This window comes from Poecilia mexicana, unplaced genomic scaffold (genome assembly GCF_051168715.1).
Source record: "Poecilia mexicana isolate PSO_F unplaced genomic scaffold, ASM5116871v1 scaffold_16, whole genome shotgun sequence".
Classification (NCBI taxonomy): Eukaryota; Metazoa; Chordata; class Actinopteri; order Cyprinodontiformes; family Poeciliidae; genus Poecilia; species Poecilia mexicana.
The window spans coordinates 10,769,141-10,786,424 of NW_028263385.1; the positions used below are offsets into that span (position 1 = coordinate 10,769,141).

A 17,284-nucleotide genomic window follows, 5' to 3' on the forward strand; every position below is an offset into this window, starting at 1 on the left:
AACAAATTGTTTACAGAGATGGTGGCTACTAAATGGTAAATGGCTTGTACTTGAAGTCCAGAGGACTCCAAAGAACTTCACACTTCATTCAGGCATTCACTCATTCACGCTCTATACATTCTGAAATAGTGACATCTAGTGGTTGTTCTATTGCATTGCAGTTGATGTGAATAAAATTGATAACTTCTTTCAAATATGTTTCATGCATACTATTTTCATTAAAGCTCATGTTCTCCAAAGCAACCTGTGTTTTAATAGTTTATATAAAGTTGGAATGAGGATGTTACAATAAGCATGACCTTTTTTAACAATAGTGACACCTTATCCTTTTGGACTGTAAATAATTATTATTCTATGAATTATCATTTTCATTTTATTACTATCTGAGAACTTATAACTTTTTGTGTTGATGTCATTATAGTGATTCATATGAGAAGAGGCTTTGAGTAACATTCAAAGATTTTTTATTCAAGAAAACCATCATTTCCACTGTTTTCATTTTCTGCTCCTCTTCTGGCTCACTAACCCTCCAGCTTTAGAGAAGACCCGCTGGCAGGGCACAGATGAAACTCAAACTCTCACAAAAGTTTTTTAATGCACTCAAAATCACACACAACCACTCAACCTGTCTAAAGTGTCTAAACTCAGATTCTCACGGACTCAAATCCTTACACACAACTAAAGTTCAGACTCTAACTATATCTCGCAATTTCTAACATATGCAAATACATGTCCGTCTTTCCAAAAATTCACAGTTTGGGAGCAAATTCAGTTTCATTTTAAAGCCTAAAATGAGACTACAAGACCCGCCCATTCAGGATTCCTGCAAATCAGCATATGACGAGCTGCTTGTCACAAGCAGTCTGAGACACCGGAAAAAATCGAGGCTTCTTTTAGGAGTGGTCACATAACTTTTGGTGTGTTGACGCAGCGTTCCAAACACTGCATAACGATGCTACCGCTTCATTTGGCTCCAATCTGTGTTGAGCAGGAGGTGTCGAGCAACACATCACTAATCATATGAACTACTTCTCAGTGCAAAGCTCCTAAGAAAGGTTGTAAATGCCACAACGGAGTAGCGTCGTAGTGATGATGTGCTGAAGATGTAGTGGTGAAAAGAGTAGAAGCTTCTTAAAGAGACAGAGCCCAAATTCAAGGCATCAGATTGCAAAGTCAAATTTATTTTAAGTTGTATTTTATATATATTTGCAGCATTTTTACATCTGAAAGTAACAGTTACTTGACTGCTGGACTAATATGCCTAGAAAACGCATAATAGTCCCCTTTTAACAAACTGTTTTAGTTTGGAAGTCCATTACACAAATCAGATATGTAAAACAGTAATGCAATGTTATTTACTTTGAGCTGTGTACCTTAAAAACCCATGGATTACAAATATCACAAAATTGTAGAGAGGATTAAAAAAAATGTCTTTATAATATATGGCAAAATAATTTAAATCATGAGGCAGCTATTTGATGATCAAATTTCTATAAGTATAAATTCATTTACAATGTAGCATATTTTGTCACAGCCAATAAAAGCAAACCCAGTAAAATAAAATAAAAAATACTTAAATTAGCATGCAGCATCTTGAACATCTTTAGATATGACCAGTTAATACTCCAATTACAACAGACAGACAGGGCTAAAGTCAAAGAAATCATTTTAAAAACTCGTCCTATTACAAACTTTTAAGTTGTTGTTGTTATGTGGGTGTGTTTACAAGTGCTCTTCCTAATTTTGACTTTGTTTGATTAAAGGCAGGAAAACATCAGAGCTGAATTTTTTTCCACAGCAATTAAAAAGCAGGTTATTATCATCTATCTCATTTTTCCTGCCTCAGCTTCCTTGTGTTGACATAAATGGGATCTTCAGTGTGTGGTATCTAAAGTTAAAGAAGAAATATGAACAAAACAAATTATTTAAAAAACTACAAATTTTACAAAAAGCATGATCATTTGCTAATATACCTTTTTCTTGTCCTTTGCAACACTCTCCTTTAGATTGTTTTGCTGAATCTTCAGATACCTGGAATAAGACATTGAAAAATGTTGTCAATTTTAATGTTTTGCTGCACACCTATATATAATCATAAAAAAGACGTAAAACAGAAAGGGGAAACTGAACAGGCTTCCTCTGAACTGCTCACTTACCGGATAGCAAACAGCAAGACACAGACTAGAGTTAGTAAGACGACAGTAGTAGCAATGAACACAAACATCAGCTTTTTATCTGAAATACAAATTTGAAAAATAAAGATCAAGATATAACTCTGACAGAGCTTATTAAATACACTTTATACAGAGAAATATATTTTCACACCTTTGTCAAAGAAGTAATAGGGAATGATGAAACTGCAAAACACTGAAAAAATGTTTATCAAGGGTAGTTTTTACACTAAAGATCATGGACACGTATAGACAGAAGCAATGTTGGTTATAAGCTGTAAAAGTAAATCATATCATGAGATTCTACACCAGCTGCCTGATACTAATTTTAAATATGGGACTAAGTTTAGTTTCATTGAGCATATCCAGTATTACAATCTAAATCTGCCACCAGTCTTCAAATTCAGTAAATTGATGCTGAATAAATTATACGTTTTATCACATTTAATTTGAAAATTAGAACCTTTTCTCACGGTTGTGTTGCAAAAAACTGTTAGGTAAATACTCAGAGGTACTCTATACCTGCATTTATTTTAACAAACACACTGTACAGACATCATAGACACCCTGTGATTACCTGCTATGTTTTCAATTGTGCAGCAGTCAGCACAAAACTGTTTCCTGGCTGATCTCACAGAGTTGAAGCTAAAGCAGAGCAACGATGACAGATTTCTGTCCTGTGCTCCATTGACAGTGATGACACTCTTCAGATGTGTACTATTCAGAGTGTCAGTGGAGATAGAAATCTTGTTAGATTGGATAACCTGCTGTCCATCCACAACCCACTGCAACATGAGACTGCTTCCAACAGTTTCACAGGAACATCTGACTTGATTTGCAGTTCTGGTGCAAATAGATGAGTCCAGGATCACTGGAGGAACTGTAAACCAGGAGACAAAGCTAACTTGAAAATAAGGTAAATAAAAACAGCAAAACTCCTGCAAAAAGGGTTATAGGATGCATAAAAACGTGTGAAAATAATCACACAGAATATTTGATTAATACTGGGGATCTCAATAAATTATAGTACCATTGAAGAAATCTTTTATTTTATTAATTTAATTTGGAAGGTGAAACTCATGTTACATTAATCAAACACACCATAATATATATAAAAAAAACAGTCTTACAGCTCTTAAAAAACTCAAACTGGACACATAAATGTGATAGAAAAATGTGCACAGATGACAGGATGACTGAAACCTTGAGGAGAATGTGAAACGAAATCTTTTTTTATGGGTTATGGTAGTTTCACAAAGTGCTGAGAGTGTCTTGAGTAAATGCTTCAAGAGCCACTAACATAGAGGTATGGCTGTTAGGATCTGGGGAAGGCTGGTTGGGGGTCTCTAGTTTCTCCACCAGGGGGCATCCTGGGACCTTCTGGAGGGCGTGAACCTGGAGCTGCACACCTGCTGCCACTTACCATCATTTGGAGGGGTTTATCAGGACGGAGCCGCCGACACTCCGGTGCCAGAGTGTTAGCCTGTGATGGTAAATCATAGATAGCTCACCTCCGACCAACCTGTTCTCCTAGTGATCTCCTTCTGTGCTGACTCTCCTAGGTCATCTTCCGTGAAATCCTGAGTTCATTGAACCTCCGCGAACCTCGGCAGCTCCCCGGTCTAGCGGCTCCCTCCCGGCTCCTATTCTGACGTCTCCCTCCAACTCACCTGTCCGCCCTCTCGAGAAGCTCCGGCCCTCTGTCCAGCCTGCAGTCTCGGATCCCTGCGGTACTCCTTCCCGAGCTCAGACGTAATCCTCAACAAGTAGGTCTCTACTGAACTGAAATTCCCACGACCCCTGAACGCCTCTTACCTGTGTTATCTTCACCAGAGAACCTGAACCACCGAGGACGAGCACCAGTTCCAGACCATCTAGTGTATACAAATATATCTGTTCTCACTGTATTCAATAAATCGACTTAAACCTTACCGGTTCTCCTGAGTGCGTTCTGCGCATGTGGGTTCGTCAAATTAACCTCAACATGACAGAACACTCTGGCCAACAACAAACCCCAGCAGACGCGCTCCGAAGAAGCATACAGGAACAACATTCCCTCATTCAAAGCCACGATGTTGCCTTACGAGAGCTAAATAAACGTCAGATAGAGGCTAACAACCGTCTCGACGAAATCGCGGGCTTCTTACAGTCCTCCCGTCAGCAGGCTCCAGCTCCTCAACCGGCTCCCGCACCCAGTCCCAGTACCGCAACAGGCGTAGTTCATTCCACGTCTTCTGAGTGTCGACCACCAAACCCAGAAAGGTTCTCAGGTGACGTGAGTAAGTTCCGGGGATTTCTTTTCCAGTGCACCATATTATTTAATCACTCCCCGCACTGTTTCTCTCATGATGGAGCCAAGATCTCATTCATAATCTCCCACCTATCAGGTCAGGCGTTAGATTGGGCAGAATCAAGATTTTCTTCATCCACTACTTATGATTGCACCTTTGAGGAGTTCCTGAAGGAGTTTAAGCAAGCATTTAACCAAGATTTGGACAAAACGTTAAATTCCCGGGATTTGCTAGAAATTAAACAGGGTCAGCGGACTGTGGCTGAGTTAGCCATTGACTTCCGCATTAAAGCGGCGGCGTCGGGGTGGAACCCACCTGCACTCAAAAGTGCTTTTTACAACGCCCTCCATGATGATTTAAAGGATTTACTAGCTACTTTAGACGAGCCCAAGACCCTGGAGGAGTTGATTAGTTTGGCTATCCGTTTGGATAACAGAACCCGCGCTCGGGCAAAAGATAAAAGGAGTCCCCCTGTGAGAGTGGCTGTGGAGGGCGTGTCACCTTACCGTCCTGCTGCTGTTCCTCCACCAACGGCAGAACCAGAGCCTATGCAGATAGGGCACACTCGCCTCTCCCTCGAAGAAAGGCAGAGACGTATGAATGCCAAACTCTGTCTGTATTGCGGCGTAGCGGGCCATTTCATCGCTTCCTGTCCAACGAAGGCAAAAGCCAGGGTCCGCTGGTAGATGCGAGGAGACTGGCGGACCATCAAATTAAAGAAGAATCTCCTCGTTTGCTTTTACCTGTCACTCTTTCCGTTCACGATCAGTCCATAACGTTTTCGGCTTTGGTTGATTCCGGCTGTGAGCGTAATTTAATGGATTCCTGCCTCGCACAACAACTGTCTATCGAAACTGTGCCTTTAAAGGTCCCCCTGAAGGTTTCGGCTCTGGACGGCAGAGCACTCCATCAGATAACCCACCAAACTGTTCCGCTGAATCTCCTGATCTCAGGTAATCACCATGAAAAGATTTCATTCTTTATTTTTCCCGCTGCCAGTTCCGCAATCATCCTGGGTTTCGACTGGTTGGCGTGTCATAATCCCCACATCGACTGGTCTGAACGACACATAATTTCCTGGTCCATTAGCTGTCACTCGTCCTGTCTCCGCTCAGCCTTGCCGCCAGGTCCGTCACCGGTGGGCCAGCAGGAGGCAGACCCACCCGATCTTTCAGCTATTCCGGTGGAGTATCACGATTTAGCTGCAGTATTCAGTAAGGTAAAAGCACTGTCACTTCCTCCGCACCGGCCGTACGATTGTGCAATAGACCTGTTACCCGGAGCTCCCCTACCTAGCAGTCGTTTGTTCAATATTTCTAGGACGGAGAGAGAGACCATGGAAAAATACATTAAGGACTCCCTTGATGCTGGGATAATCCGCTCCTCGTCTTCTCCGTTAGGGGCGGGGTTTTTCTTTGTTGAAAAGAAAGATGGTTCTCTCAGACCATGTATTGATTACCGAGGTCTCAATCAAATCACAGTTAAAAATAAATATCCATTACCCCTCCTTTCATCTGCGTTTGAGCCTGTTCAAGGAGCCACCATCTTTACTAAGCTGGATTTAAGAAATGCTTATCACCTCCTACGCATACGGGATGGGGATGAGTGGAAAACTGCATTTAAAACCCCATTAGGCCATTTCGAGTATTTGGTCATGCCATTTGGTTTATCAAATGCCCCAGCCTGTTTTCAAGCCCTAATAAACGATGTCCTGAGGGATTTTCTGAACATTTTCGTTTTTGTCTACCTTGATGACATTCTAATTTATTCTAAAAGTCTTCCAGAACACCAGAAACATGTCCGCCTTGTTCTCCAGCGGTTACTGGAGAACCGGCTGTTCGTCAAAGCTGAGAAATGTGAGTTTCATCAACCATCTGTTACATTTCTTGGTTATGTCTTAGAGGGCGGACAGGTCAGACCATCTGAGGACAAGATCAGAGCAGTTCTGGAGTGGCCTGTTCCTGAAACCAGGAAACAGCTCCAAAGGTTCCTCGGGTTTGCAAATTTCTATAGGCGGTTTATCAGAAATTACAGTCAAACCGCCCTGCCACTAACTGCTCTAACTTCACTCAAGACCACCTTCTCCTGGACTCCCGAAGCAGACGCCGCCTTTTCGAAGCTGAAATCGTTATTTGCTAATGCTCCCATACTCGTCCAACCTGACCCCACCAAACAGTTTGTTCTCGAGGTGGACGCCTCAGATTCTGGTGTAGGAGCCGTCCTTTCACAGTTTTCGGACTCTGACCATAAGACTCATCCCTGTGCCTTTTACTCCCGCAGATTGTCTCCAGCTGAAAGAAACTATGATGTGGGAGACCGTGAGCTGCTCGCCATCAAACTGGCTCTTGAAGAGTGGAGACATTGGCTGGAGGGCACAACGCACCCTGTACTGGTTTGGACCGATCACAAAAATCTTGCCTATTTGAAAACTGCTAGGCGTCTTAACCCCCGACAGTCACGATGGTCGTTATTTTTCTCCCGGTTTAACCTGTCCATTTCTTATCGCCCAGGCTCCCGAAATACTAAACCAGATGCGCTTTCCCGGTTGTACTCCCCTGATGACTCTGACAGGTCTCCGGCCCCCATTCTGCCCCCCAATTGCTCCATCGCTTCAGTCACTTGGGAGGTTGAAGATCTAATAAAACAGGCCCAATTATCTGAACCCGATCCTGGTACCGGTCCGCCCAACAAGGTTTATGTACCCACCTCTGTCAGACCCAGACTCATCAACTGGATGCACTCCACCAAGTTCTCTGCCCACCCAGGGGTCAGTAGAACTATTTCGCTCATATCCCGTCGATTCTGGTGGCCGTCGAGCTACAAGGACATTAAGGAGTATGTGTTAGCCTGCCCCGTCTGTGCTCGTAATAAACCATCCCATCAACTTCCGGCTGGTCAGCTCCAGCCGCTTCCTACCCCTAAACGACCCTGGTCTCACATTGCTCTGGATTTCGTTACAGGACTACCCGTCTCGGGGGGTATGACCACCATCCTCACAGTTATTGACCGGTTCTCCAAGGCTTGCCATCTGGTCTCTTTAAAGAAACTTCCTTCTGCCTTTCAGACGGCTCAGCTCCTGGTCAAGCACGTTTTTCGACTACATGGCATCCCGCAGGAGATACTGTCTGACCGGGGACCTCAGTTCGTAGCGCGGGTATGGAAACATTTTTGTGCAGCCTTGGGGGCTAAAGTTTCCTTGTCCTCTGGTTATCATCCACAGAGTAATGGCCAAACTGAACGCATGAACCAGGAGCTGGAAGCCATGCTCAGATGCCTCACATCGACCAACCCCACCGACTGGAACAAGTACCTTTCGTGGGTCGAGTATGCTCACAATTCTCACATCTCCTCCGCTACTGGTCTCTCCCCTTTTGAAATCTCATTAGGGTACCAACCTCCGTTGTTTCCTTCAGAAGAGAAGGTCATTGCTGTCACCTCGGTGCAACACCACATCCGCCGCTGCAGGGCTGTCTGGAAGACTGCAGTGTCCGCCCTTAATCGCACCCTGGAACAGAACCGCCGATTTGCTGACCGCAGACGGAAACCTGCACCTGTCTATACTCCGGGTCAACAGGTTTGGCTCTCAACCAAGGATATACCGCTAAAATCCATGTCTAAGAAGCTGTCCCCCCGTTTTATTGGGCCGTACAAAGTCGAATCAGTTATCAGTCCATCAGCGGTCCGTCTGCAGCTACCCTCTTCACTCAGAGTTCATCCCACCTTTCACGTTTCCCAAATCAAGCCCGTTGTTTCCAGTTCCTTGCACCCGCCACCAGAACCCCCTCCGCCCGCCCGAGAGTTTGAAGGGGGCCCCGTTTACTCTGTCCGCCAGATTGTCGATTCCCGCAGGCGGGGTAGGGGTTGGCAATACTTAGTAGATTGGGAGGGTTACGGCCCTGAGCACCGTCAATGGGTTCCCGCCTCTTATATTGTTGACCCGTCTCTTATTGCGGACTACCGCTCCTCTCTCCCTTCGGGGTCTGCGGGACCGCCAGGTGGCGGTCATTGAGGGGGGGGTACTGTTAGGATCTGGGGAAGGCTGGTTGGGGGTCTCTAGTTTCTCCACCAGGGGGCATCCTGGGACCTTCTGGAGGGCGTGAACCTGGAGCTGCACACCTGCTGCCACTTACCATCATTTGGAGGGATTTATCAGGACGGAGCCGCCGACACTCCGGTGCCAGAGTGTTAGCCTGTGATGGTAAATCATAGATAGCTCACCTCCGACCAACCTGTTCTCCTAGTGATCTCCTTCTGTGCTGACTCTCCTAGGTCATCTTCCGTGAAATCCTGAGTTCATTGAACCTCCGCGAACCTCGGCAGCTCCCCGGTCTAGCGGCTCCCTCCCGGCTCCTATTCTGACGTCTCCCTCCAACTCACCTGTCCGCCCTCTCGAGAAGCTCCGGCCCTCTGTCCAGCCTGCAGTCTCGGATCCCTGCGGTACTCCTTCCCGAGCTCAGACGTAATCCTCAACAAGTAGGTCTCTACTGAACTGAAATTCCCACGACCCCTGAACGCCTCTTACCTGTGTTATCTTCACCAGAGAACCTGAACCACCGAGGACGAGCACCAGTTCCAGACCATCTAGTGTATACAAATATATCTGTTCTCACTGTATTCAATAAATCGACTTAAACCTTACCGGTTCTCCTGAGTGCGTTCTGCGCATGTGGGTTCGTCAAATTAACCTCAACATGACAATGGCGGATTTGCTCTATTACTGTAGAAATGCTTGTTTTGACCTCTGAACCAGTGACAACATCAGCAGCATCTTGCATGGACTAAACTTTGTCATTTTATTTGATGTTTTATTTAAAACACACACACAACACACACACACACACACACACACACACACACACATACACACACAAAAACGATTCCAGTGCTGATGCCCAGCACTTATTTCAGTGGTAGCTGATGTGAAATGATACAAAAAGCTATAATCTATATAAATATCCAAGAATACAATTGTGTTTTGACATTCTTGATATGTTTTCAGAGACTGAAGTCACCAGTAGAGAAAGCTTTGCTCTCATGCTTGAGTAGCTTGCTTGAACAGTAGCAACATATTTCAAATTAGCTCACATTAGCACCTACATTAGGCTATTTTCAAAGGTGGTTTGAGTTAAAATTGGAAAGCGTTGTTTTAGTGAAGGTAAAACAATCAGTGATGTAACTAAAGTGTAAAAACATGACATACGTTTAGTAATACTGATGTTATTAGTTTCAAGACATGGACTACATCATTTGTGTAGATATGACTTTATATGGCACACTTCTACTCTTATTCTGTTTAATCATTTGTGTTTCTGTTGTGCACATGTAAATTATCTCCAGTTGCTAAAGTTTCTTCTCAGTTTGTATTGTTTTTTTTGTGTGTGTGTGTGTCTATGAGATAATTGGATAACTTGTTGGATCCAAAATGAATAGCCCTTCTACAATTTTTTTTTTCTTTCAATGTTTAACTGCTGTTAAGCACATTAATGATTTTAATAAAATCAGTAATGATTACAATAAAACATAAAGAAGTAAATTCATGGGGCAAATATTTTTGTCCTCAACAGTATGTAAAATGTTACAATGTGGGAAAGGAAATTGACTTACCCAAAATCCTTGCTGTTAAATCTGCGGTAACAGATACACTGGGGCTTCCATCTTGTTTATTGTAGACAGCTGTGCAGGAGATTTTCTTACTATCATGGCTATGTGAGGCAACGAAGGTTAAAATGGAGGTCTGAAACTGAGTTTTGTCCTGATTCTCTCGCAGTTTCACCTGACTCTCCCCCAGTTTGGGAGACCATGTCAAAGCTGGAGGATGAGACGGGCAAGGAACTGGAGCAGAACATGTCAGACTCACAGAGGCTCCCTCTTTCACCTCCAGAGTGGACGGAGTCAGAGTTGGGGAGGGGGGATTATCTGGGAGGAAGGTTGAGTGCTTTGGTTTAGTGGTTGAGCATGACATTTAATACCTCATTATTTAGACAACAATATGGGTTTGTCAAACATATTTGATCCATAAGATCTTTGCATTTCAAAACATACCTGTGACATTAATTTTGACAGAATCATTTGCATAGGTCCATATGAGCCGACTGGGACATTCCAGTCTGAAGTAATAGGTTTTGCTATGATCAGGCTGCATATTGTTGAGGGTGGTAGTACAGTCTTTCTTTGGTAGGTTTTCTGTTGCATTGTTTACTAGTTGTGTTTCTTGTCCGTAAATGACCCACTTTGCTTTACATGTGCTATTCAAAAGGCCCTCAAATTCATTTTGGATGTCAAAAGAGCAGGGAATAGTCATGCAGGATCCTTTCAAAACTTGTACATAATGTGGCAAAGAAATCTCAAACTTGTTGCACTTGATACCTGAAAAAGACAAAAAAGGAGAAAACTATTAGTCTTTCCTCTTTGCAAAGCATACTTGCCTCAAGTAAAAATTATAACGGGTTGAACTACAAATAATTGACATTCATCAAGGGTGTAACTTTGTGTTTCAAATTGGTGGGGATGCATTGTGAGGAACAGCTGGGGAGGGGAGGTAGTGTTGCTTTGTCTCTCCTCAAGATTTTCAGTGGGACTTTTTTGGGGCTATAGGCAGTTGGGTTGTCAAGATGCAATAGAGAGGACTGAGTAAAATTCTCTTTTATAATGGCCAATAATTTAATTTTACCTAATTGCTGCTGTAGGAGCCATGGTTTAAAATTGAGCAAACTTTGAGCCATATGCTTTATAACATATTTCATTCTATTTGATGATTGCTTTAAATAGCGCCAAATGATGCAATTGGTCCAGGGACATAGAAACCCAGGAGGAGAACAACTTAAAACCAGTTGTATTCTTTTTCCTTCCCATTCTGTAACATCACACACTCCAGGAGTCGAAAGAACAAAGATTACATAAAAATCATAAAGAAATACAAAAAACAAAACAAAAAAAATCCTACACAAAAACAGAAGATTCAGTCCGTTACAGTTTTATGTTTTTTTTTTGGTTTTATTTTCAGGCTAGATGTTTATTTTGCGATCATTAAGAAGTAATCGCATGAATACTTGCAGTGGCTGATTAGCTAACTTAAACACCTGCTCCACTGAAAATCTGTCACAAAGTAGATTTTTGTGCTAAATGAACAGGAACACTCCAAACTGTGCAGCACTAGGACATGTTAAGGTTGCCAAAGTTAAGCTACAGCTGACCTACTCCCGACTTTATTAATTTTTTCAAAGAACGTGGCCTTATAACGTCTTACTGATCTGTGAAATGTGATTCCCTTGGACCTTGTTTCTAGCATTTTCAAACAATAGCAAGACATTGCGTCCCTTTTACAGATTCTTTGCCTGATTGTGTCATTTCCCCGACCACCAATATTCCTGACTCAATACAAAGCAATAGCGCTTGTGGCGCACTGCTGCGCACAGAAAGTCACGTCACGTCCAATCCATTAGATCACTGAGTAGACATTTTGCAAAGAAATTTTAAATAGTAGTCGTCCGCTAGCTGTTAATGCTTTGAACACAGTGCTAGGCCGCTATCGAGTTACTGTCTGCAAATAGATGCAGGCACATAAGGGAAAAAAGATGTAAGAAATATTGGTAGCCTGAAACAACTCTGGCCTGAAACCCTGTCAGGCCAGAGTTAGAGGGGACATGCCCACATCAGTCCTTCAGGAAGTCACACCTATGTCATGCACTGACTAGCACATCACTTTTTGCGTGCAGGAGGGTGGAGACACCGAAAAAAATCAGACTTGTGAAAAATTTTTATAATATATTTTAACTGTCATGCAGTGGTCATAGCAGCTGAGCTGTGCGCCACCACAAAGCGTTTGTGTCTAGGGGACCATAATGACTTTCAACAGCCCTGCTGACCTGCAGTATCATTCTAACAAATTAATGAGGCACACAACACTGTGTTACATTTTTGTATGTAAAAATGTCACTGTGGCACAGGAATAGATCATCACCATCCACTCAATTTTGTTTGCAGAGCTTCCTATGTTACTGGTGTATCCTCTGTTACAACCAAGATGATATACGCATCATATTGGTTGTATGCCTGATATACATGACTAAAAGCTAATTTATTTGCTGAGTGAATGATGCAGAAATGACAGCGCAACAGAAACAAATGATGTGCAGTCTGGAACCTGCAACTTGTCAATGCCATGTCCCTCATCTGAGAACAGCCGGGCTGAGCCGCGCCGGATTTGCAAATAAAAAATGAATCTGGTTGAAATCTGGTTGAGATGGACTGAGACCATACTGGTTAGAGAGGAAAGTGTCATTTTTAAAGAACTCACAATAAGAGAAACCATAACAATAAGTTTGTCTTTTTAACCTATATTAGACATTGTAGATGTCACATTAAGAGTGGAACAAGTCGTAATATTTAGCAGTTCTTTTTACTTCACAAATACAGTCTGTGCTTTTGAACGCCTTCGTAGCATTAAATAATACTAATCACAAACAAATTTTGGTTATGACTCACCATGGAGGAGACAGCCAACGAGAAGAAAAATCAGATGTCCAGCCATTTTTCTAGACTAGAAATCGCAGATAAAACAGTGTTCATGTTTGTTTTGCATACTTTCTTCAATAGGTTAGTATAAAATATGACTGATGTATTCTTTATCTTGAGCATATACAAAGTAGATTTGAGTCCTGGAAAAATCAGCAGGAATGCACAGTAAGCATGCTTGCAAGGCCAAAATACCAAAATTATTCTCAATACCATGTCCCTCACTTATAAATTGGATGACCTGCAGCTTTAGATTTTAATGGATAAGATATTCAGAGACTTGGTAGAAAGTGGCCTCATTCATTCATCCCTGTTGAAACTGGTGAACTACACAGTGTATATTCAACTATACGTGTGAATATAGAAAAAGTGTCCAGTCAAATAGAAAACAATGCAGTCATATGTAACAAAATAGGTATAGCCTACTACACCATCAGCGTTCAACAGAGGATGCATTTAAGGATGTTTAGATTACAGCTGCAGTTAATTAAATGTTGTCCTCAATAAATCGTAAAATAACAAGGCTATAAAGTTTAGCCACCACCTCGTTTCATCTAGTCTGAGCAGCTTTGCTCTTGATCTGAAGTCCCATCATGAAAGAGGCTCTAACTATGTCAAAGACTTTTAAAATGTCTTGCAGGCACCTCTGACCAGCTCCGTCATAGGAACAGCTGGGAAGTCTTTGAACAACAAAGTCATATAGGGCTATGTAAATGTCTCCTTAGAAAGTATTGCTGCGAAAAAATGGTATGGCTTCTGGCTTGTTCCAATCTCAGCATACAAATAAAGATCCAAAATCTACTGCAGAAAAGTAACATCTCACACAAATCTGGTGATGGTGATCAGTACAGCGCTGCAAGAGACAGCCTAGGGAGAGGCATCCAGGAGGGCTAGGGCAACTTGCAAAGGGAGAGTAGAAGATCACTAACGCAGTAATAACTCCAGTAATAACTTGTGTAGTGGCTGCAGCTTGTGACTGACTATAAATTCAGCAGGAGCAGACAGAGCACAAGTGTACATGTTTAGTTTTCCAAAATTATTTCAGCCACGATTTAATTTGATAAGTTACAAAGCCTGGCAATGTAGTAGTTGTACTCAGTTGTTACAATTAGTTAATGTAATGAGGACTTAACTTTTTTAATAGCGTTTCATTTAGAACCATATTTCAGACAGATTAATTTTTTAAAAAGTTACATATTTTACACCACTGTGAATCAAACTTTCTCCCTTGTTCTATTTATTCTTAATGTGCTTTTTTTCCATCACAGCAAACCAAAATCAGTCAACAAAATGCCTATCATAGGTCAAAATGACTTACTGTGCTTGTTCATGAGGTCTGCAGAGAAGGAGTCATTCTCTATAAGTAACTCAAATATACGGAGGCACTGACTTTTAAAGAGGAAGTAAAACCAACATGACAAAAACAGTTACTGCCACCACCTTTACTTAGATATCTGATGTCATCCATCCAACCAATATGATCACAAAACCTTTTGTTGTTTCTACAGCAAGGAGCAAACAACTCAAATCTTAAAATAAAACATACATTACACAAGGTTGAAATAAATAATTAATTTCAGTCTATGGAGGCTTTGCACTAAAACACAAATAAACCGTGTGGGAATTGTCCTTCACAGTCACCAGGGAAGGGGTCTTTTTTGACGGCAGGAGCCACCTTTTGATCCACACAGGGACTATTAGTTTGGTTGGTTGTTGTGTCCTTGGGAACGACACTTCACCCACCTTGCCTGCTAGTGGTGGTCAAAGGACCAGTACATGGTAGCACCAGTGCTCCTGTCTGTGTGCTGCTACCCAGTAGCTTGACACCGTCAGTATGTGAATAAGTGTGTGAAAGGGTGTAGTGTGAAGCACTTTGGGTCTTTTGCAGTTGATAAAGCGCTATACAAGTAAAAGCTATGCCTATGATAGTAGCTCTAGTCTACTCTAGATTTCTAGGGATCTTGTATCTTCAGTCTCTAGTTGCCTTGTTTCCTGTGTTCCAGGTTTACCTGAAGCTCTTGTGTTTTCTCCGATCCACCTAAGGGAGAACTTACTGTATTTGTGTACTGCCAACAGCAGCCTGACATTCTCAGCTCCTTCACCACCATCAAGCTCTCATCAGGATTAAACCCGGGCAGCAGGTCAAAAGCAAATGGTTTTGTTTTAGTTTTTGGAAGTTATCACAGAGTTTCCTCTTCTTCCTGGTGCTGGGAACAGAGTGAACGCATTCTCTAGTTAAAGCATTAGTTATCATACCAGCTTTAAATGTGTTTCATTCTCTCATGGCTGGATGTCTAACACCAGTTCGACACCAGTTTGACTCAACTAGACAGCCATTTGTAATCCATAGGGGGGGCCCAGAAAAAGTTTGGGAACCACTGCTGTAAGGCAACAATGTTACCAACTTTGCCACCATATCTGCTATAAAGTCTGTAAAACGGGCTCGAACAGGAACAAGATTTTGACTTGCTGTAAAAGCTGGCCATAAAGTGTGAACATGTTGCCAGAAATATTATTGAGAGTAACATCTTTTCTTTGGCAATGATCTCAGCTAAAAAAATCTCACACCCATTTCAGAACACTTCTTTTTCTCAGTACTGATTGACATGATGCAGAAAATTCTGGTTTATTTCTTCACTACAAGAATAATTTTAGAGTTGCAATAATGCAGACAGAGGACTGGCTACTGCAGCTTTCACAGAAGTTGGGTCAAAACTTGCGTGTCCTTCTACAAGCATGCATCTCACAATATTGCACTTTCGGTCTATTACTCTTTCCAACCTGTCCTTTAAATTGATTGATTGCCTGTTTGGAGGCTACATATGCCACTTTTAACAAGTGAAGACAACATAATGAAAACTAAAAAAGTGAAAATATAAATAAATATTTTTATGTTCATATTACCACACTAATATAGTTCATTTTACTGACAGGTTCAAACAACCTACAACATTCAAACATCATGCAAAAAGAAGAAAGACGAGAGAGTTTTAGATTTACTTGCGAGGAGAACGGACAGAGACGTACTTCAGTTACAATCTCCTACCATTCTGAAGCACGTTCTGCGGTACCCTCTCTTTTTATTTCCTTATTGCGGTCCCTAGTTACATAGCTTATTCGGTTACCTTGAGTTAATTACATAGCGTTACTGTTTCTTCTGTTGTTTTATCTTGAGTCACAGCCTTGTTGCACCTCCGAGCTGAGTAGTGCAGAGTGTGAGTGCAGAGTGCAGCTCCTGTTTGTTTCCTCCTGTAGCTGCAATGCAGGGACTGATTTACTCACAGAACAATGGTGATATACAGCACGATTAAATCAACTACACACATCAAAAACAGTAAACATAAGATAAAATATTAACTATTTCTAACATTTACCTATTTACTTTGTTGAAGAAACAGAGGGATCCTTATACTAAAAATATTTCTAACACCAAAGCAAAGGGAATAATTTCAGAATATTGTTTCAATGCTGAAGAATTGCTTTAAAAATCAGCTTAATCTAGAATTAAAGTAATTTGACCGTTTTGGGGGTTGTTTTACCTGCCAGCTGGCCATGATATTACATCAGTATTTATATTTTTGGTTTCATGTTTTAACAACCTGGCAAAACTAAAAGTATATATTATAACTTTTAGAAGAAGTCAGTGACCATTGTCCACAGGTAATCTGTTAATTTTACCATGAATAAAAACTTTTTTAAGATCTTGAAACATTGTGAGCCCAATTCAAATATCTTAATTTTTATGGGAGGAACTGATTCATAACAAATGTTATCTTTTTCTGTTACACAGATTCCCTCTTAAGATTCTAAAGTCTTGTCAAAATATTGAAATCCTCTATCTTTATGCCCCTTTTTTGGTGTAAAAGAGACACAGCTATAAAATAATTAATTTCCAGCTTTTTTCATATGCTTTTGTTGTACTGTTAAACACAACACATTTTGGCTTTAACTCTTGTATGTTGCAACTTTACCAAACTTTTAAACACAAATATCTAATTCTATTACAGATTATTTCTGACCCGTCAGCTTGACTGCTATCGCACATTGTGTCGTTCAGAAAATACATTTCTCCCCTGTTGTCATACTATTATTATTAAGAATCCAAGGATAGTATCATTTTTTAAAATAAAAGTATTTCAGTTTCATTTTGAATATTTTTTATTATTATTTTACATATCAATTCATGTATTCCTTTATTTATTTTTAGTTCTTTTTCAGGCGCCAAACATTAAGGCACAAAGCACACAATATAGCACACAATAATTTTTCTGTTTCAGTGAATTATGGACTAGGACATTTTAATTTTCT

General features: G+C 41.4%; 1 protein-coding gene and 1 long non-coding RNA gene across 3 annotated transcripts; one reads left to right on the forward strand and one right to left on the reverse strand.

Moving 5' to 3' along the window:
- Window positions 1–1,160: 1,160 nt before the first annotated feature.
- Window positions 1,161–12,995, reverse strand: LOC148154984 (myelin-associated glycoprotein-like). The gene is made up of 7 exons (XM_088014047.1): window positions 12,947–12,995; window positions 10,505–10,828; window positions 10,067–10,378; window positions 2,749–3,051; window positions 2,157–2,235; window positions 1,974–2,031; window positions 1,161–1,888 (listed from the first exon to the last, which is right to left on the reverse strand). The coding sequence occupies exons 1-7, from the start codon at window positions 12,990–12,992 to the stop codon at window positions 1,829–1,831; spliced, it is 1,182 nt and encodes a 393-aa protein (XP_087870173.1). The 5' UTR covers window positions 12,993–12,995; the 3' UTR covers window positions 1,161–1,828.
- On the forward strand, window positions 8,608–9,100 carry LOC148154985 (uncharacterized). 2 transcript variants are annotated; one of them, XR_015765652.1, is made up of 3 exons: window positions 8,608–8,660; window positions 8,732–8,935; window positions 9,003–9,100. It is a non-coding gene; the product is annotated as an uncharacterized LOC148154985 (long non-coding RNA). The 2 variants fall into 2 exon arrangements; XR_015765653.1 differs by having other exon boundaries at window positions 8,611–8,660; window positions 8,704–8,935.
- Window positions 12,996–17,284: the final 4,289 nt, after the last annotated feature.

Coding starts and splice junctions, on each gene's coding strand:
- LOC148154984 (XM_088014047.1), bottom strand. CDS start 12,992: ATGGCTGGACATCTGATTTTTCTTCTCGTTGGCTGTCTCCTCCATG. Junction 10,379..10,504: donor TGTCAAAATTAATGTCACAG/GTATGTTTTGAA, acceptor CCTTCCTCCCAG/ATAATCCCCCCTCCCCAACT. Junction 1,889..1,973: donor TTGCAAAGGACAAGAAAAAG/GTATATTAGCAA, acceptor CTTTAACTTTAG/ATACCACACACTGAAGATCC.